This window comes from Lepisma saccharinum, chromosome 1 (assembly GCF_977018435.1).
Source record: "Lepisma saccharinum chromosome 1, izLepSacc3.1, whole genome shotgun sequence".
NCBI classification, from domain to species: domain Eukaryota; kingdom Metazoa; phylum Arthropoda; class Insecta; order Zygentoma; family Lepismatidae; genus Lepisma; species Lepisma saccharinum.
In genome coordinates, this window is record NC_139229.1 from 78,587,360 (window position 1) to 78,610,272 (window position 22,913).

Consider the following 22,913-nt stretch of genomic DNA (forward strand, 5'->3'; position numbering starts at 1 on the left):
GATGCGGTCACGTGACTTGATGGAAGTGTGTCGCTGCGTTGCGGATAGATGTCGTTGCAGTTGTAATATGGCGTTCGGTGAGTAAGGATGTTTGTTGTCTCTCCGGTATGCAGTTGGATATTTGACTGCAACTACACTTGTGCGTGAAAGAATTAGGGACATTTTCTATCGTGCCAAGTTTGTGACAAACGTTTTGTGCAAAAAAACATCTGTTGTGTGAGAATTTGATTGTTTTGTGCGATTAGTTTGACAACCGAAACTGTACGTGCAGTTTTGCAGCAGTGACCTGTGCATGCTTTGGCAGTTGAAATACATTGAAGTTAACTTAATGGAGCGGGTTTTTCGTGAGTTTTCCTCCGATATTTGTATGTGTCGGGTGTTTTTGGAGCTCAGTTAAATAGTTTTAGATATTTGCTTTTTGTGTGATGCTAACTTTCTGATATTAGCAAAAACTTTCAAGATAGCAGGGGCATAACTGTCAGAAAATAAATATATTGTCGTACAGATCCAATCGTTAATGGAAAAAATATTTTAAGTGCAATGTGGACAGCAAGTACTGGTTCTGTTTATACGCAGGTATTAAAATCAGAGATGTGTCAGTTCATAACCTAAACAGATACAATGTTTACCTCTGGGAATGATAGTGGATACTGTGAGCAGTGCAATGGAGACAAGACACCAAAAGCTGTCCGTACAAATAGTTGTGGTGGAGAACTTATTAGTTCAGCACCTCAACCAATCGTGGAACCTGTCGCAAAACACTCCAGGATGACAGGATCATCATGTCAGGCACTCCGACATGCAGTGGCAGCTTTGAATAGACTGGATGATTTTACCTGTGAGAAGATTGGCTCTGGGTTTTTCTCTGAAGTTTTTAAGGTAAGTTAATACTTTTTATAACGGTTACCAATGCTTGAAGTGGAACATGTTAGCTAGCATGATGTTTGATCTAGCCTTGGGGGATGCTCCTGTGGTTTAACATGGTGACAGACATATAGGGGGATGCTTTTTAAAATTTTCAAAATTCTTGCTAGCTGGGGAGATGCCATCCCTCCCTCATTTTCAACACTGATGGTCACTCACTGTTCAGAGTAACATTTAAGTTACAAATATTATTCCAAACATATGTAATACTTTCGAGAACTAATGTAAAAGTGCTGATTGTATTATCCTCTGCTTTTGCTATCCAAATGCAAATGTACCTAAAACAAAGGACACCAATTATTACATACATGTGTGTGGTGTGTCATGTCATTTTATTTGCATTGGTAATGCTCCTAAGATTCAGTGCAGTCATCTGATTTTTGAATTTCAGAAGGTATGATTCTGACACAGTTCAATGCCAAGTTTCATGTGTTTTGTAGTTGCGGGAATGAAGTTTTGTGTATGTACCTTTCGACTGTAGATTTGTCCTTAGGATCTTTCATTGATGCCACAATATTATTTTCACATAGGTTGCTTGTTGATCCTACAATATTAAAATCTTATAATGTATACATGTTCACAATGCTTAATTTTGTCGGTGCCTCTCACGTCCATTGTTGCATGCTAATCTATTTACTGTAAATAGGTATTATGTGCCAGTGATAATTGGATGTTCCAATGTACACAGCTTTAAGTATGCTGCACATATTTGTGTTCAAGTTACCACAATTCCTGACAAGATAATAGTGTGCTCGTACACACAACTTCTTTTACAATTTATGTACACCCCCCCCCCCCCAGGATATTATGGATATTTGTACATAGAATATTCCTACCAAATCCACAAGTTTGTTAGCCTGTGTATTAATATAACCTCTGATTAGCCTTTAATTTTTACGTTGGAAAGAATGATATTTTTAATGTGGAGTATTGTTTAATATACCGGGTGATCCGTTTGAGATGTCAGAAAAGTAATCCTTTATACACAAGACGTTAATGTACGTATCTATGTGCAGTTTGTTGTAATATAAGCACAAAGGATGCAAGTTTCGAATGAGTGGAGGTTTACTGACTTCAGCTACGTGGCGGCAGTAGCATGCCTGTAATACTCGTAAATTTTTGCATCCATACGACATACTGTGTGCGCTGTAGTGACATGATCACCACCTTTGTTACCATGCAATCTCCACTCATTCGAAACTTACATTCTTTCTGCTTATATTACAACAAGCTGCTCGGAGATACGTACATTAACCTCTTGTGTATAAAGGTTTACTTTTCTGACATCTCAAACGGATCACCCGGTAGAATCCAAGGAAGCTTGCAATACCCACCATAACAAGTTTTGATAAATATTGCAATTTAGCTCGTAATGCTCATTGTCAAGCTTGAATTATGTTCTTAGAATTTTATGTTGCCTAATGATGTAATGACATATTGTTATTGCGAATGCATAAACAGATCCATCATCAGACGATTATTGATAATTCAGAAAATTGTAGAAACCAGCCCTTATTTAGATTTCTTCAGTTAGTTTTCGCTATTAATGACTAAATTTAAAACATCTTTTTATTCTTTCCTCCATTTTAGGATTTGGTTTAAATTAAAATTAGGGAGAATTTATATGACATGATATTTTTCTTCTTTACTTGTATGTGGAGGGTGTTAAGTTGCTTGTATTTACAGTGCAGCTGATAATTAATTTTAAAAATATATAGTTTCATATCTTACGCTACTAAACTGTATGGTGACAATCCTTCGGAAGCTTGGACATGCCAATCAGATCTTCACCGAGTTGTGCAGACCACATAGTTTCTAATGTCTAGCTTTCTAGACCAAAGTTTGTCTAATATTTAGCTTTTGAGACCAAAGTTCGCACCACTACTTTTCAAACAGATCCCCAGTTTCAGTCATGACAATAAAATTCACTTTTTACAGCTTTCAAATCTGGGACCAATGACACAAGTAAATGTTAATTAGCTTTTTTTGGGATCAATAACCTTGGGGTATAATCAGTATACTTTTTGCCACTTTTGCTCCTGTACTATGCTAAATCTTATCTAGAAAGGAAAATAAACTATTCTTTTCCCCCCCCTCCAATTTTGGCAGCTTGGTTTTGAAACCCAATCACCGCCACTGGATATAAGGTGAGGTGAGGCACCAGCAATGATTTGTTCTATCAATTCACTTATGTATTTCATCTTGTTTAGTAGGCATTTAATGTGTTATCATGATTAAGAATCTATTTAAAACTTAGTGCACACACATACTTATTTTATCTGTATTTACATATATATATCCCCAAATTTATGCTACCTTTTGGACTAAAAAAAACGTGAAAAATAGTTTATGTTGAGGGAAATCTTCAATTTATCTTCTTACCAATCATGATGTGCTTTGTGCAGTTATGATAATGCCATAATACATATAGACCTTTAAGAAAGTGACACTATAAAATTCTTAACTTCTGTCCAACACTCTTCATGCTTTGTGCACATTACTCAATAGTTGGCTTAATACCACATAGAGGACCAAGAAGTTTTTCATTGGGCTGCATGATCATTGCAAGTTCCATCACCAGTGTCATTTGGCTTTCTGCACTAGGCCTATAGTACTAGAAATACATGACAGAAACATTGGGCAGTGTGACATTCAAAACATGCATTGACTCATGAAACATGTTCATAGTAGAAAAGTTATGGAAGGTTTATCTTCCAATTAAACATAATTCATTTGTTACATGTGAAACTTTTGCACTCGAGATGTTACTGGAATCTTGTTTGTGTGTACGGTTGCTAATCTTAAGAATGTTTTTTAATGAAGTTCAAATTCCCAAACATGTGAAATAATTGTATTTTTAATCACAATCCATTTTTACATTATTATGGAATGTGTCTTGATTGCTGCAATTTTCATATTGCTTATTTAATGTGTTACCATAGATGGCATTGCGCACAAATGTGTCATATGAGAGTGGTAATTGATCACAGTAATTACTGCTAGTCCCTCACATGGTACATGCTTCTGCGCAATACTACCTATGTTTTATCTTTAAAATAAGGACCATTGAGATTACAATTATTGGCACTTAATCTATTTGCTGTTGAAATCCTGTGCGATGGTTGGTCATCGTGTGTGGTTGGAACCAGCTCTAGACATAAAACCATTCATTTCTTTAAAGTGTGTAAGCAGCCATATGAAATATATTTTTTTGTGATCTCATACTTTGAGCTTAGGAACTATTAAATAGCAACACTTGCTTCAATGAACTGTTGACAACCTCTATGGTGGAGTGGTTAGCATAATGTGCGACGATGCTAGGGTTCTCGGGTTCAAATCCCAGTCTGGGCATTGGTGTTGTTTGTGAGTGTTCCATCACCACTTTTCATCATATCATCACTCATCCTCATCTTTGCAAAAGGGACAGGGAAACAAAGTAAAATAAACAGGATCAAATGCACTATTATTTTGTCTGAGTTGTCTGATCGAAAGCTAGAATAATATCACTGGAGGTGTACTAATTTCATGTAGAATATATACTCACATTTTCTTCTAATTATAATCATAGACATTTTTATATCCACTCAATTTCAGCATGATGGTTACAGCCTAGAAATGTCTGTGCCTGTACAAATGGGAATAAGAGATAATTTTATGAATTAGTCTTGAGAATTTTAGTGTCAAGTCTTTGAGTTAGAACTGAATTTCTAGAGGCCAAAGTTTGGTGCAATTAATTGTAACGTATTTGTGCTTATGGATTCAATATAACCATCTATAATATTTATCTGTTAGGGAAGTGAAAGTGACACCCTATTAATAATGGATAGCTTAGTGGTTCAGTGTGAGGATTCATGTTTGATTGGTTCACATTTGACTATTTCCCACATTACGGAGACTGGTGCACAATGCCTGCCTCTTGACGTCACCTTGTAGTCAAGTAGTTTTGGGTTCGATACACAGTCGAGGCACATTGGTTCGGATCCCACTAAACTGTAGGTCCAGTCCAGAAAGTGGACTTAATGGTCAAGATTAATCATAGCGATAAGAATTGATGAGTGCCCCCCTCAATGGATTAGCTGTAACGAAGCCTCGGTTTATAATGAAGGGGTCCTGTTTTCGATCTCGCATGGCGACATGTTGCACAGTGATTAGGATCCCATTCAAATTGTAGGTCCAGTTCCGATTAGCCTTTCTGGGTATAATGTAATTAAAATAATCTTTGATTATGAAGCAAATTAGAAAATAAGTAGAAAGTTTCATACCGGGCTCAACCTTAGGTTCTCTGATTATCACATGAACTCAAGATGTGTACTTAATGTCATGTTATATGCATTTTGTTCTGTACAAGATGTAAAAAATGGTTTATAGTGTAATTTCATTTGCTTATATCTAAAATATTGTTCTGGATCCATGTCTAACATATTATGGTACAAAATCATCATTTATCCAAAAATAATTATTTTTTGGTGATGATGAATTTGGTCAAGTTGTCTAAAGTTTTCGTCCTTATTTTATTCTCTTGAAAATTTCATAAGCTTCATGCCAACAAACCTAAAGAACTACTGATATCCCGGTTTCATTTTCCGTGGAGCTTATGAATTATGAGTCTTCAGAAAGACTTTTCGTAGATAAGCAGAAGCGTTCTGAGACACTAGGCAGCGCAAAGAAATTGTTTTCTGAAAAGCCAGAAATCCTGGAAAAATGAGAAGTTGGAACGTAGTAGCGGAGGGGGAAAAATCTCTCCCCACTTACTTCTTTACGACCAACTCATATCGATCTCTCCACTACAGGGAAAGTGGGGGATGTGCCAGCGGATTCTTAACCCTCAAGGAGCCCTGCACGTCGAATCCCTCCCTGGTCTCCACTGCTATACTGCGTCAGACCCTCAGCAAACTCTGGTCTTTGCGCTATGATTCAACTATCTCCAGGGAATATTCCAGACTCTGATGCTACTGTTCTGGAGGAGGTTTCGTTGATCGTATTTCTTTCCATCAACGTTATCTGTTTTGTGCATCTCTGAAGAACCGTCTTAACTCTCATTTTCTTGTAGGATTTTCCTTAGGCTTTTGTTTAATAAATGTTGATTGCCATTGAAGACTGTGCACTGTACAGCTCGCATGATTGTGGGAGGAACTGGTCCAATTGTGGTGTTGCAGTTGATACACATTGATTTGATTTGTTTTATATGATTTACTTTTTCTGCCACTTTTGGATAATCGCGAAGATGGGGTAGAAAGTGGTAAAATTATATTGATGAATTATCGATCTCAAGCACACATGAAGCGGAGTAGTTAACACATCTCACTACGATGCCAGTTGCGGGTTCGAATCCCGGCATGAGCATGGGTGTTTCTTGTGAGTGTACCTTTATCAATTTAATCCTCATCGTCGCGATTAGCCAAAAGTGTCAGAAAAGCGATGCTAAGGAACAAAAATCAAATCAACATGCACAGACAGCATATACAACACAAGCCTCACAGAGGATTAAACTGCGTGTGAGGGGTATTGCGTAGGGAAGTTGACATTCTGGTGCTTACAGGAAGAAAAGTCAACCCCGGTTGATGCATACTTTGAGTTTCAGATCGCAAGTAAGCCTGCAGGTCTGGTCCTCCACGATGTGAATTTTTTCTTTGTTTTTTCATCTTTGTTATAAAGTTCGAGTAGTTTCTTTGCAGCACCAAGCTCTGTAACAAGGATTTGACTTATCCCATTCACATATATAAATATACATATGATAAAAAATACGTATAGCCAATATGGAAGCATTTTTGATCATCGGAAATTATCAAGATTCCATAGTTGTCAGTATGTACTTCCTATCTGTGCTGTTGATCTGCACTACATCTTTACGCTATCTTTAATTTTTGTTCGTGACTGAACATACAGATTTATATTGTATGTGAACAGTAGTACACGTAAAACGATGCTAGACCTTCATACATGTACATGAATGTATCAAAATAATTAACTTTTATTACAACTTCATAAGATATTGTGTATCTTATTTGATACAGTAGGTAGAGGTGCTCACAGGTATCTTAGTCTGATAACTTAGGTAACCAGCTTGTAAACTCTTTTAACATTTGCTTATTAGAGAGAAACAGTGCACATATTACCAGTGGCGTGCCCAGGACTTTCGAAAGGGAGGAGTTACGTACGATTTTTCGTGGTAGGCCCTCATTTTGTCATATTTTCCTACCTTCGACGTTTTTTTTATGAATACTGGACTAAAAGTTTTTTTTTTAACCCCTACCAACCCCCCTTGAGCACGCCACTGCATATTAGGTATATGAACAGTATGTGTGAAGTAAGAACTTACGTGCTGTATTTATACTTTTCGCGATTTTTTTTAAAAATATTTATAATTATAAACTCGTGGGAAAGCATACCGTTAGCTTGTGTGAGCTGATATGTTCTCCACGTCGAAATCACGTTGTGATTTCCCTTTCAAAGTACTGAGGTACGTTTACGTTATCGGAGGCTGCTTCATCTGGGTTACGTGGTGTGCTTCGCGTATGACGTCACTGGACGGGAAGTTCGGCCGGTCCCCTTGGAGTGTGTCTGTTGGTAAAACATATGGAGGTCAGCGCATTGAACCACGTTAATGGCGTGGCATGCTGGTTGGGCGAAGGGGGAGGAAGCCGAGGGGGCAGCATATGTCATGAACGGGCACCGCGCCGAGTATGCACACTGTATTGCTGAACACATGCTTTTCATTTTTATCCACTCATTCAGGGAAATCCAAGTACCGGTGCTGTTTCATATAATTGTATCGAATGGATAGTAAGCATTGGTAGTTTTTCATGTAAGACTGACATTGAGTTTAAGTGGTTTAAACTAGTTACAGTTCCGAATAGCATGCAGTAAAAATATCTGAGCATGTAGTGGACTTCTTGACAACTCTATTTTCTGACGTTCTGTAGTGTGTTGACTATAATGAAGATGTTCTGTATATTGTTACATGATTTCTAGATCCAATATGACCTTTTTAGGTCAGTACAAATGTGATACTAATCTTTACCTTTCTTGACGTTGGTAGAAGCTATTTCTTTCTGTAAAAATAGGACCCAAAATTGCTTTTGTACTACATTAATTACTAGATAAGAAGTTTGATAAGAAGTGGTAGTTCCAATCATGTAATGATTTTTTTAAAAGTCGTTTAAGTATTTGAGTTGTCGAAGGGACAGCCCTTTTTGAAGGCGCCCAAGTGTCATTCTCTCTTCGAGGCTGTTAGACTGCATTTTGCAGACTAACGAGGCTCTGACGTCTGGACTCAGGGTCAGTATAATCCTCTGTGTATTTGTGTTGTCCTCTCTCCAATTTAATAATTTATCCTCATCTTCACATTTACCTAAAAGTGAGTGAAAAGCTAAGTAATATAAAGCAATTCAATCAATCGAGTTGACATTCCTTAATGCGGAACATATCTGCTCACGATAGGGGTGCTTGGTGAAAATTGTAAAATAGTGTTGAAAACCACGGAAGACTCTTTTTCCCTTTTTCCTGAAAAGACTTTGTCTCAAGCTTTCGCAGACGATGTAATGGGCGTTCTATGCGAGTAGCGGAAGTGATTATAGAGAAATTCCTGAGATTTTCTTCGTTGTGCTTATTAAGCGTGTCACAGCCAAGGACGCGGCGAAATTATTCTTTTTGTGACAATTTTTTTCTTCGACTTGGAAATTGAACGGGAAACCATTGTGTAGGGATTTCGCACGCTTTGCAGTTAGTCATAATTCGCCATCTTGGCTTTCTTCACCATGGAAGTATCGTGTCTATTTTTTTTCTCCTTATTTCGGTTAGAGCGACTGCGTCAAATAACATTGGGTGCATATCATGAGTGCTTTGAATAATACAGCTTGGAATTTAGATGCATATCCCATATTTTATCATGCTAATTTGCATATGACTCCGTGGAAAATGCAGAACGTGATACTCATTGAGTCGCAGAATTGGGAGTGACAAGCGACACGGGCATCTCTATGGATATCCGGAATGGGGGTGGAGGGAGAATGCCCTGCTTGGTAAATTAATGTCAGCCTAAAAGTACAGGGTGACCCAGAGATGTATACCTATTTTAGAATGAACATTACACAGTTAATTGTACACCGAACTCTTTATTATTTTTGTTGTATAATGTGTGTGATATATTGCCATGTATTTTACATTTATTTATTTATTTATTTATTGTAGTCACCATGAGTCGTTGTCGGTGGAACATCGCGTGTTCACGTATGATGCCTATGTGAGAAACGGTGACTCAGTGGTTGCAGCTCAGAGTTTATTCCGCCGGCACTTCCTCGCAAGGCGGCATGGATCAGTTCCAACATGCCAAACAATCTTAAAATGAGTTAAGCAGTTTCGAGCCACAGGCACTGTAACTCCAAAAACACCACCAGGTGCTGAACCTCTGAGCTGCAACATAGGCAACATACATGAACACGTGATGTTCCACCGACCACGACTCCATGGTAACTGCAATAAATAAATAAATAAATGGCAATAGATCACACACATTATACAACAAAAATAATACAGTTTGGTGTACAATTAACTGTGTAATGTTCATTCCAAAATGTGTATACAACTCTGGGTCACCCTGTATGTATTTCACGTATATAGTTTCATTTCAGTCACAATAATTTGTTTTAATTATTATAAGGGCTTTGTAGGAACATGATAATTTCAAAACTGTTTTTTTCTTTTGGTGGCCAGACGGGGCGAATATGCCTCGTTTGCCGCCCAACCCGAAAAAAATCCTGCCGAAGTCCATGCGTGACCACCAGACCGACGCGGCACGATATTGAGAAAACTACCCAGTTCTAGCGACGCGTGCTGGTGTCACTGGTACCAAAAGTTGAATTTATTTGGCAAAGGTTCGTTTCCAAGTGGCACGTGTCGCTTGTCGTCTCGGTCTGAAAGCTCCCTTAAATCTGATTTATTAGTGAGCAGCAGTTTTTCATCACGTTAAATTCAGCTATTTTTCACTGTCACTATCTGTCGACTACGCATATGTTACTGCAGGGACAGTAGTCACGATGGTGACGATTGAGTACCAACTAAACCGCGGAATTTGGCAGAAATATCTATGCATATTGAAGATAAAGTTCAATGTTACAAAATACATTTAAAAAGTCTTGTCTTGCACAAGTGCATCAAGCAACTGATGGTACTCCTATACTTGACATGGGCAGTGGTAGTCATGATATCCACTTTAGCATCAAGATAGTGTTTCTAAACATGTCCAACTGCTGCTTTATCGCCTCTCTAGATCATATTTGAGATACAGGGATGAGATTGAAAGCAGTGATTATTTCCAAATTGGCTAATGCCCCAGTCCAAAGATCGACAAGTGTAGGTGATAACTAGAGAACAGGCGATGACATGGTAAAACTTCTCATTTAAGTTAGACATTTCATTGTATGTTTTGACAGAATGAAGTATGTTTTTAAGGAATCCTGTAAACTGATACATTGTTTTTGAAAATATTTCAAGCAGTGTGTGTTTTCGTATGGTAATCAGCGTACGTATGAAATACGTAATCGCCATTGGTGATAGAGGGTGAACGTGAATTTCGTTTTTGTAATTACTCTGTTGTATCGTGATGAGAGCGTGAACGATGAAATAGGCGAGGAAAACCTAAGTGCGCTACACTGATTTTGAATTCCTATGTTACTAATCGCTACAGGCATGGGGGCTAATGCTTCCCCTTCCCCGAAATCCTACAAGTGTTTTGTTCGAAATAGTGTATAGTCGTAATTAATTTTACTTCCGTGGCAGGATTAAGCATTTTATGTAAGTTGTAATATACTGAGAAATTCATCTTTAGGGTTTCTATCCCCCACGTTTTCGCCTTTAGATGGTGGCAGTGTTGCCACATGAAGGGAAATTTCCCTTTTTGAAGGGAAATTTGGAGCTAATTTTAAGTGAAAAGGAAAAAGGGAAATTCGATTAAAAATAGCGAATTTTCAGGGAAATTTTAAGACAGACTAAACATTAATTATATTAAACATTATAACAGATTACAGTTTTGAAAATGAGAACTTATTATTTTTTTTTATTTTGTCGTTTACTTTGTTCTGAGGGGAAGGTTGGAATTTGGGTTGACCCACATCTGGCTACCGTTTGGGGCCGGAGGTCTTTGGCCATTCACCCTTATGGGAGTGGGAGTTCGAGGGCATTGTTTATTTAAGCTTTACCCGGTTCTCTGAATTTTGCCTCAAACACTACACGTGCAAACAATAAAGTTATCTTTGTCGCAAACCTATCTTTACTTCAGTCTTCATTGGACACTGGGGGGGTTATTCGTCCTGTGCGAGTGTTTGGTGGAAGGCTGTGCCCGTCTTGGACGACGGGAGAACAAGGGAAGCAAAGAAAACTATCTGCAACTCCAGAATATATTAGAAAACGTCGTGGAGAATTATCGGAAGATGAAAAATCACCGCGGAAACAAGTTAAAAAATTCCGTGCAGAATGGCAAGAAATGACCAACAATGGATTACATTTTAATAAAAAAAACTTGCTGTGTTTTAGAAGTTTCCACCTAATATGTGAAATTTACCAGAATAGAACATTTGCTCAGGTATGTACTACATATCTCTTTTAATAAAATGCGTATATCCATGCGCCGAACTTAACATTTTTATGGGGAAGCAAAAATGTGATTTTCCGCACAAACTCTTCATATGTGCGCTTTACTAGAACAGCATTTTGTGTAGAATATTTTTAATATTCTTCTGATGGTGTGATGAAGACAAGGGGCATTGGCCTCCCTAAATCCAATCTCTGTTTGTGTGTTTTGCTTTTTACTGATGAAAATCTTCAGTTGCCAACTATAACATAGTTTCAGCTTTCATCTCAAAACAAAAAAATTTAGCTTGGTTTAGAAATAAAATCTAAACCTTCCAAAAAAACATTTAAAAGTTATTGATTTTATTGTTTATTGATTTGGTTTATTTTACTTCGCTTTTCTGCCACTTTAGGATAATTGCAAAGATGGGGATGAGTAATGATATGATGAAATTTATGAATGGACACTCACAAACAGCCATGCCCAGGCCGGGATTCGAACCCGGTATCCCTGGCGTCGTAGCATTTAAAAGTTAAATTGACTAACATTTTATACATACATACGAACATGGGCCAACGATAATATATAATTATTGTTATTAATAATAATAATAATAATAATAATAATTCTTTAGATGAAGGGAAAAAATGGGCGGAAAAGGGAAATTTTACCCCTTGGAAAGGGAAATTGTGCTTACAGATTGTGGCAACACTGGATGGTGGTTGCTGATAAGGGATGAGCTCCTTCCCCCCTCCGAAATAAAATTCTGGCAACGGGCCTGCGCTACATCACTGGCACACACATGAACGTGTAATGGCAGTTCTTCATGTGACAACGGACATACGGGAAAAAAAGTTGGTATGACCTTTAAAAGTCTGTACTATTTAAAATTCAACACCGTATGCATCGGCATACAATATGCATATGTTGTTGAATTGTCATGAACATGCTAGGCGAACTCTCGTCGATCACGCTATTATACTTTTTAACCTTCATTGAATGTGCCATGTGTATTTCGGTGACTAATGTGAAAAATGAATGGAGGTCATTCTTGTAATTTCTGTTGGCACGTGCAGTACTTTTGACTTGCCAAGGACACATTGTCTTGCAGCATGAGAGAAGAAAATATTACCTATTTGAAATGTGATAAGAGAACATTTTGTTCCTGTAAAAAGTTTCTACTCCATGACTTTTTAGCCTTGTGTTTTCGCTATCTGTGTGTACACGTCGCTATTGCATTTGCCCCTGTGACTGAACCTCATAAACGAATCAGAATTTGTATTTTTTTAGTACTGGATGTTACTGTGAAGTTCAAAATTAGTAGAGCTCAAAATGCGACGAATTTTTTATATATTTTGTGGACAACAAATTTTACGAATATTTCCAGGCTCTGCGGCACCATTTTCATTCAGTAATAGATCCTGTCGGTGTACGTGATTGATCAGTGACCATCATTTTAGCATCGAGTACCCAATGGATTTGATGAAAACAGTAGAGCTACCGATGGAGTTGATTCACCTTGTAGTATAATTTATTCTTTGCTCACGCTTTCGATGCTATGGACGGTATCTTTCTCAAGAGACAAAATGTTTAAGTGCATTATTCAGGAAGATGCAGAATAGTGCATTAAAAATCTCATTAAATAATACATTAGCTCGACGTAGAAAGAAGTAGTGACTTGCATCACATGCTGCCCTTTGGCGTTACCTTTACAAACGATATACGAAAATGCATGAAATGGTAAACATGATTCTTGGCAAAAACCAAGTAACACACTTTCGATGCATTTCCGGCAGAGTTGTCAAAGATCCGGAAACCCATAAATTCTAATGAGTTCCGTAACCGTATCGAAACCTTTTTTCCTCGTACAATTTGAATTCGGCCAAGTTGTGTATTGTTTCATTTCAGTACCGAACTTGGACTGTATTTTTTTAGATTGATCCAGAAAATAAGGTTCTGTCACCGAAATCAAATCCTTGAAAGATAAAAAGGTTCTTTACGGTCCAGATTTATGCTTGTTGATTTTCTCTCCCGGACCGGAATTGAATTTATTTACAATTCCTGGACCGTTAACATCCCTGATTTCCGGTGCATCAAGTAGATTTGATGCATTTTGTTTTCTGTGTGTGGTAATGAAAGTCTGTAGTAATTTCATTTTACGAATTAGTTCCATAAACGTAGGTACTAGGTCTTAATTACTGAGGGAAATTGTTATCCTGGTGTCACATTTATGATGTGTCATTCGAATATATATTTTATGAGATGCCACCTCCTGCGCTCCCGGTCTCTCGTTCGATGTCAAAGCATGCAGTGTTCTCCTTCTCTTGCGTGAATGCACGCGTGTTAAAAGTATCAGTCTTCACCATCTCCATCTTCGTGCATTGCGTTCAAGTTAACACATGCGACTCTTTTTACAACAAAGCCTTATTCAGTCCGCGAGAAGCGACTGGAACCTTCTCCATAACGGGAGACACCGTGCATTCTATGCAAATCATGCCATTGATGTTATTGCACGCCATAAAAGATTGTTAATAGGCTTAATTGTTCCGACCATAATCTGTTTTCTTAAAAAGTTACGGGCCACTTCATACCCTCCCCGCGTTCGGTTGATGGTAAATTGTGTGCTCATGTTCCCATGCGCTGTTGGAGGTGAGAGGCGGTATTAGTACGCAAAGTGTTATGTAGACTGTCTTTTTGTGCATACTGTTAGGAGATATGATCAGGTGTTGTATTAGGACTTTAACCTACTTTGCTGTCTCTGTAGGCTAAGGATTGTTTTGTTGTATAAGTCCTCTTCTGTCGCTAGATAGAATGCTCGTTGTATTTGTCTATGGTTAGAACTCCGTAATGGTGCACTTTAAGCTCCGATATAGACTGTATCACACACTGAATCCAAATATGTTGATCACTCCAGCAAGATGGATTGATTTAAATCAAAAGATTTTAAATAAGAAAGTCACTGATTTAAATCACTTTAAATAAATAATGTACATAAGGATTTTGTGGATATCAGAATCACTTTTGGTGAAAGTACATTAATTTCGTAAATAGTGTCATCATTAAACTGTAAATAAACATGGCAGCTGATGTTTTGCAAACTATCATTAAAAAAATTGCCAAAATTCAGCTACAAAGATTACAAAAAAAATTTTAAGTTACAATTATAGTGTACAAACAGAATGTTTTATTTTCAGTGGAAGGAAAGTTACTGAAATTAGTATACTTTCATTAACACACTCAACAAACATTTCCATAGTTGCTTCATATGTACAGTACCAGAAACAGAAAAATCGTCCACTGAGAATGTAAATATTCTATGCCCAATTTTTCCTTTTTTCAGGAGAGCTTTTTAAAGTTTGACATGATACATTTATTGGACCTTTGTCACGATTGGGCTGAGAGCTTGTATCATTGCGAAGATTGATATATTGAAGCCTCTCTAAAAATAATTTGTTGTTTGGTTAGGTATTTATGCTGTAATTCATTATCGAAATTTCAGATAGATCAATTGCACGGAACACCAGCTATGATTTCAGAGTGCCAATGTTCTATCTCCCAGATTTAACACTGCACTGAAAACGAGATGGAGATGAAAAAAAAATCATTATACATTTGTCATTTGGTAGCAAAGTAAAATAAATAATCATATTTTGGGAAATCAATCAGCTACTTTGAATCCACTATTATTCAAAATTCTGGTCTGTTAACCACAGGTAAGAACCGAATACCACTACCATTGTTAAGCATATCCCACAAGTGACGGAGGTTAGAATGCAATTGGTGTATCTCATACTCTGATGACCCTTGTAGTTGGTTTAGGAAATTTTCGTAAGGTTTCATTGGTTGTTGGGAGTTTGCATTCTCGTGGCCGTTTTCCAAATTCTGCACATGGACCAAAAATACTCTCAATATATCAATATTGGTTGCATGTAGGCACCAGACGATTGCAGGGTTGAAACAATTACATCCTAAATAGACTACAGCCAAAATATCTCCATTTGTTTATAATTTGGAGATAGAACATTTGCATTCTCAATGGACGACATGTATATTTGCATATATTTTTTATTTACTTTGTTGAAACTGTTGAAATATTTTACAGGACCGTTTACTATAAAAGCCTAAAGAACATATGTATCTCTATGTATGGTGCAAAAAACCATACAAGCAATTTTAAGCGTGTTTTTTTATTTTAAAAAGTCATCAAAATGATTTTTTAAAATAATAATCATGATTTTTTATCCAACCTGTACTCAAGTAACAGTGGGTAGTCCAGAGCGCTACGCCGCCAGCGGTCCTGGGTTCGAATCCTGGCCTGGGCATGGGTGTTATTTGTGAGTGATCATTTCCATTACATAATCATTCATCCTCATCGTCGCGATTAGCCGAATAGAGACGTAAAATTACCTAATTCAATCAATCGATCAATTCATTAACCCAATTCAGTGCATAAACTCCTGTTGATGCGTCCAAATATGCGGAAATGCATTAGAAGGTACTTTCATCAGCTACTGTTCCACGTGATGCACAAAAATGCGTCGATTGGGATATCAAACACGATTATTTCAAAGAAAGTAAAAATTACAATTACACGTTTGTAAAGGGATTTCCAATAAGAATGATATGATTTTGAAATGAACTGGCAACTATGCTTCAAATGTTACAGAGGCGAAGATATAGTACAAGCAATGCAAGCACTGCTTGCATAATTCGAATATCATTTAATGTACTTAATGTTCTAACCGTATTTAGTTTTCATCGCACTCGATTTCGCGAAAAAATGCGGCCGCAGCTCTGTAGCAAGCACCAGCCTCAATGCTTGCAGCCGGTCTGCGGGAATATAAGGCCTCCGAAGGAGTCACATGGCGAAGCGTGAAATTCTGGTGGAACCCATCCACAAAGCTTCTACAAAAAGCTGTGCTTTCCGAGCTTGCGTGATTCCCGAAAATAGCCGAGTTCAACCGAAAGCAGAAGGATTCATCTATGGGTACGTTGCCAGCAAAAACTAGTAACGAATATTTGTCTTCATGAACACGTAAACAAGATCGCAAATATAATAATAATTGTTAGTCATAAAATAACTAAAAGAAGTTATTATCACTGTTCTAAATTCCACATATATCATATTATATTACAAATTATTTTAGATTTCGCGAAATGTAAAACGCGTAAAAAAGTTGACATTGGGAGTTGGGGCAGTGGAATTTCTGCACCCCCGTGAAGAGTTTTCTCAGGGAGGGAGGGAAGATTGGACGGACCTTGGTCCTGCACCCTGCTTCCTGGTCGGTCCAGCTCAAATTACGCCAGAAGTGTTGACCGCTCCCAGTGTTTGCAACTGCCAAATTATTTACGCAGTAATTCAAGTGAGCTCTTTTACAAATTTTACAATCAATAAATTGACTGCTTTTGAATAAAACTTGGGGTGAAAATAAAGCTATCTGAGAAAGAACTATCTACTGATATTTGTACATGGCATAGAAGTAAATCGTATACATTCTGCATATTATGAGCACAAGAATATGTTTTAATGATTGATTGATTGATTTGTTGTTTTTAAGTCCACTTTATGCACAGTAAGGCTAATCGGGACTGGACCTACAGTTTAAAATGGGATCTGAAACACTTGTGCCTCCACCGGGTATCGAACCCGGAACCCCTTGATTACAAGGCGACGACACTACCACTGCGCCATCGGGGAGGCCCGAATATGTTTTAAGTTCTATTATTATGACGCAAGTGGTGTTCCCAGGGTCTTTTTACGGTCCCCATTTTGTCATCTTTTCCTTCCTTTGACGTTTTTTCTTAGATATACTGGGCCAAAAGGGGGTTATGTCTACCATCCACCCCCCTTCGCCCCGGGCACGCCATTGAATGACACTTTATTACTTAAATATTAATGTACATACTCGTTCTGCTGAAATGATTCTGATTCCTCCGCGTAATTTTTATCTCCAAACTGATATATCTTTCCTTTGTGACGGATAAAATTAAGTAAATAGGTTGGTATCACTTTCTGTTTTTTCATAGATTTTCAAAGTGATCTTGTGTGGATGCTTGGATTTGCAGTTGTGGAAAGCGCGTGGGATAGTGTGAGTGTTTGTTGCTTCGTGTTTTGTGCTGTGAATTTATCGGAATGAACGCGTATTTAGGAACGGTTGATGTGAAGTGCGGGTGTATTATTGAGCAATTGAAAATTGCTTCGTTTAGCTCGAGAGAGATAAGTGTTAAAATTAAAATCGTGGAAGGGGGTCGACCAACACCAAGAGTTTGAAATTTATTGTGGTGAGTACATCGTCTACGCATGTGTTTCTTTGCTTTGAAATGAATTTTTTATTGTTTGTGTTTAACTTTTTATTTAGTGTTTAAGTTATTCCAATGCGGTTTTTAGGGTGCCCAAAAATACTAAATTACATCATGCAGCGTAAAATAAACAAATGATTCCCATTTTTTTTAATCTAAATCGGTTTGGTCACCGTTTGACCATATTAAATAATAATGAACAAATAAAGGTACTAATAAGTAAGTAAGAAATTCCGTCTCCCTTTAGTCGTATGCGGAAAGTTCGCATATGCAAAACGTTTAATATCATATGAATAACGTTACCTGGATTTTTTAAAAAAGTAAATGTGACGTTTGCGGATCATATGGTTTATTTTTAGTACAGTCACTTTATTACGATATTTTGACAAATCCAGCGACTGGGTAAATGAGGCTATAAACCTTGAATCTTTCCCCTCGGCATGTCGTTGTACTACATGTTTTGTTGTACTGAAACATTGCTTGCCTCCTTCGTAAGACTACGCTTCGCTACTGAAATGTTATAACTGTCTCTAGTTGTCATTTGTGTTTAGTATACTGTGACAATTCATCATGGCTAAATACACGCTTCAATCCAAAAAAAATATGAAAATATACGTTCTATTGAACTTGAAACTGTTCATAATTTTGGGCCATAAATTATCTTCAGGTGAAGCTCATTTCTGGTTAAGTGGATATGTTAACAAACAAAATTGTCGTTTTTGGTGTGAAAACAATCCACAAGAGATTCACGAGAAGCCCTTGCATTCGCCAAAGGTCACTGTATGGTGTGGTTATAGCATGGTGGCATTATCGGACCATTTTTTCCCCCAAAACGAGGTAGGATATGCAGTTACAGTGACTGGTGAGCGGTACCGATTGATGCTAACAGAATTTTTGTGGCCAAATTTAGATGAAATTGATTTGGAGGACATGTGGTTCCAACAAGACGGTGCTACATGTCACACTGCTAACGCCACTATCGACGTATTGCAAGAACAGTTTGGTGAAAGGATAATTTCAAGAAATGAAACTGGTAGTTGGCCTCCAAGAAGTTGTGATTTAACTCCTTTAGATTGCTTTTTGTGGGGTTATTTGATATCTATAGTCTATGCAAGCGTTAAGATGCATTAAGATGGAACATCAAACGCTGCATTTGTGACATTAAGCCAGAGTTATTACACAAGGTCATCGAAAATTAAGTTCATCGAATTCACTCGTGTGCACGAAGTCAAGGTGGATACTTAAATGATGTGTTATTCAAAACATAATGTAATAAACTATGCTTCAAAATAATACAAAAAGTTTGGTTGTATCTGAAATAGTTTTTATTTTATTTTATTGTAAAATCACAGCGTTTTTATTGGAAAAACCTATACAAATTGATGGACCCGACGTGCATCAATCACTAACCGTGCAGACATCAGTAGAAAATAAATCAAAGCCAGAGGAATTCCTTCAATTTCGTAATTGTTACTCCTTAACCCCTTTTTCATCTCCATAACTGCCACGCTCGCTTCCGTTCTCACCTTGTTCCTACCCTTCCTTCCGCAAAGTCAGCGCAGTTGGTAATAGTTCAATAGCCTTGTTCATGGTATCATCGGCTAAACTTTACTGCTTATTAAAGGACATGCTTACATCGACAGAGCATGTAGGTTCTTTCGTGCCATTCTGGCTGGAGTTGTCTGTAAAAAGGAACACCACACATGTTTGTCCCATATTTAGCTAGAGCTTCCTGTCACGTGCGGAATTTCCCTAAAGGCATGAAGTCCAGTCTAATTACAGATGAAAGTGGGATGCGAACCATTATGTACCTAACCTTGTATCGAATCCGGGACTGCTTGATTTCAAGGCGATAAAATTACTACTACTCCTTTAAATGTTTAGTTTTATCCCTATGCAACCACATAATAATTCTACATTAGTTTTTCGTATAGGGATACGAGAAATTTTGTAAGTTTTCATAATTTTGGTGTGCAGTTGCTCTTCCTTGCCACCCTTATATATCGCCTAGGCTTCCTTTGAAGACATCTGCTTATATTGATAATTACCAGCAGTAAAATATTCCAGTTGGCTGACAAGCCCTCTTGTTAGGCTCGACAAGATCACAAATACTATTCTGAAAAAAACTGGAATCCTTACCATCTGTAATAGGTATTTTAATCCTTAGCGTGCCGATTTCTTCCACTTAATCTTTTGGCACAAGAAACGGGATGAACATAAACGTGATCCCTCTGTACTCGGTACTTGTACGCAACTGAAGTCAAAAGTGCCGTTTATATTACATACTGTAAAAATGATCTTTCAGCTTACGCCGAGAGCTCAACTTGTCTTTACACACCTCTGTTTTATGTAATCATCCTGTTATTATGCGCTGTGTATCACTTAGTTATTATCGCGTTGGTTTTTAACATATGTGACAAGCGACGCATAGTTCAAGGGATTTCGTTACTCTTGATTGCCAGCTTGGTTGGCTCGTGATAAAAAGATTTATAAGCCGCTCAATTTTCGCTAATGGACTTTTTCTTTTGATTTATCTAGATTACGTGTCATAATGTAATCCGTAGATTATTATCTATTACACGGCGCAGGTATAGAATAATATTTTGGGATGTGTAGAGCTTGTGTTTTTGCTGTTTAGTTGGTAAAAGAGCCCTCGTCCTTTGATGTTGCAGGCGCATGTGTGTGTGTGCAAAATTGGAAATTGGGTATTACACACAGAGAGTTAATTCGGCGACAGAACTTTTCATTTTGCGTTTTATATTGTGTGCAAGATACGCTGATTTGCATGGGCTTTCGAATAGGGGGTGGGCGTCGGACATGGGTCTGCAGCTCATCTGGGATCTCCTATGGAGTCTGCTGATAGCCATATCCACCTTCAGTGACCTTTTCGACTCGTTATATTATGACGTTTTTCGTATTTCCTTTTAGGTCAATTGCGTGTTCTTTGCCAATGTCCCCCTCACCATGTTATCACCCCCCCCTCATCATCGCGATTGGCGAAAAGTGGAAGAAAAGCGACGCTATGTAACAAAAATCAAATCAAATTTGTTTTTTGAACTTCAAACTCGTGTTCATGCAAGGACTGGAACTCTGGTCCTTGGAATAATAATTAAGAATAGTCTTCGTCTCCCTGATGCCGTAGTGGTAAGATGCAATGGGTACCTGTTTCGATATCCTGTGACGGCACATAGCGATTCGGATACAACTTTAAACTGTAGGCAGTCTCGATTAGCTTAATCTGTGCGCATAAAGTGGACTTCAAAAACAAAAAGTATAGAGTAGTTTTCGTATTACCAATAGTTAAGGTGTAGTTTCAAACAGTTGATAAGAGAACAATGTTTTCGCCTAGTCTCCAAATGTACGGTACTTTTTCGTTCAACATGTGGAGTGAGCAGTTGCCTTTCGATTGGTTGAGTGATTTATTTGGTTATTTTACGTCGCTTTTCTGCCACGTTTGGCAAATCACGACGATGAGGATATGATTGAATTGATGAATGGACACTCACAAAATCACTAAGGGAACCATGACAATTGCGCTTATCCTAACGAGTGTTGTAGCGACAAGACTTGTAAGGTTGACACGTTACACCACACAGAAGTCTTGGAACTCTGAGGTCTGTAACAAAAGACTGCTTGTGAAGAATGGAGAGCTGGATGGGTGACATATTCACATACGAAGCCTGCGTGCGAAACAACGAGGCATTAACGGGCGTTGTTTTGTAGCCATTACACGTTACGCTTGAAGAAAAGCTCAGCAGCTGACTAGCATTGCGTTACCTTTTTCCACGTGTCAGGGGATTTTCTGTGTCGTCGACCTACAATTTCGTCTGCGGCTGCCTCTTCCAGCGAGAAATATGGCTACTCACGGAAGCTCTTGTGTCGGCGAGTGATTGACGGACCCCTGTCTTTCTAATGAGACGACATTCAGATGTAAAACGTAGTGTCTTGTTAATCTGCCAGTAGGATGTGCCTACTTCCGTTCAAATTTTTACCCGTGGTGTTGTCTTCTGTGCAGTGGCGTGCCTAGTTTTTTTTAGAAAGGGTGGGCTATGTATACTTTTTTAAAATCGCCCTTATTTTGTGATATTTTCCTGCCTTGACGTTTTTTAGTAATACTGGACCAAAGGCAGTGGTTATGAGCCCCCCCTCCCGCTACCCTGGGCACGCGACTTCTGTGCTCTGCTCCATAGGGCCTCCCCGATGGCGTAGTTGTAACGGCGTCGCCATGTAATCAAGTGGTCCCGGGTTGATACCCAGTGGAGGCACATTGCACAATAGTTCGAACCTACTTTCAGCTGTAGGTCCAGTCCCGATTAGCCTATCTGTGCATCAAGTGGACTTAACGATTCAAATCAAAGCTTCTGTGCTCTGGTCAAATAATCATTGTGGCAAGAAATTACAGTCCTTACCTTGATGATTTGCAAGAAATCGTTTTATGATAACAACCATCTCGCGGCTTCGTCGTCGTCGTATCATATTTGCATGTTAACCTTTGGTCGACGCTAGCTCGAATTTTCCTCTCCTTTCAAAAATCCGCTATGATATTACAAAATATGAAACATTACATGTGCTTAGAGTTCTTTCCAGAGCATTCACGTGAATCTTCCTGTGGTTTGCTTTGACTGTTGTCTAGATATTCTCAGTAGTTTAATAGGATTACGTAGCCTCGAAACTATTGAGGATATCTAGACAACAAAAGCAAATCACACGAAGGTTCACGTGAATTCTAAGGATATATAATTTTCAGATTTTGGAATATCATGATGGTTTTTCGAACGGAGAGGAAAATTGGAAAACAGCAGCCAAATGTCCGGCCGAGCCTTGCACATGCTCATTACTAGTCCGTTTATACAGACAGATCTCCTGCAGTTTAAATTGGGATCCGAGCCACTATGTCATCGGCGGCCTTAGAGAACAGGTTGAAGGCCACTGCATTTTTATTTAAATATCAGGAACACCCAGGGTTCCAATTCATAGGTTGCAAGCATGGGCGTCGGGAAAAGGGGTCGAACGTGTCGTTGGACCCCCACCTGGAAATTGACATCGTTCATTTAAAGATACAAGAAAGTCGAAAGTTTGTTACTCTTATTGTTAAGAACAGAAATAAAGTTCATTTAGTTAG

General features: G+C 38.1%; 1 protein-coding gene across 2 annotated transcripts in view; it reads left to right on the forward strand.

Annotated features, from left to right (window-relative positions):
• The first annotated feature begins 70 nt into the window (after positions 1-70).
• Positions 71-22,913, forward strand: part of cdi (serine/threonine kinase) — a 221,834-nt gene continuing 198,991 nt past the window's right edge. For both annotated transcript variants that reach the window (XM_083133323.1, XM_083133327.1), the window contains exon 1: positions 71-879. In XM_083133323.1, the coding sequence (XP_082989449.1) occupies positions 622-879 (258 nt within the window). In that variant the 5' untranslated portion in view covers positions 71-621. The remainder of the gene's footprint in view (positions 880-22,913) is intronic.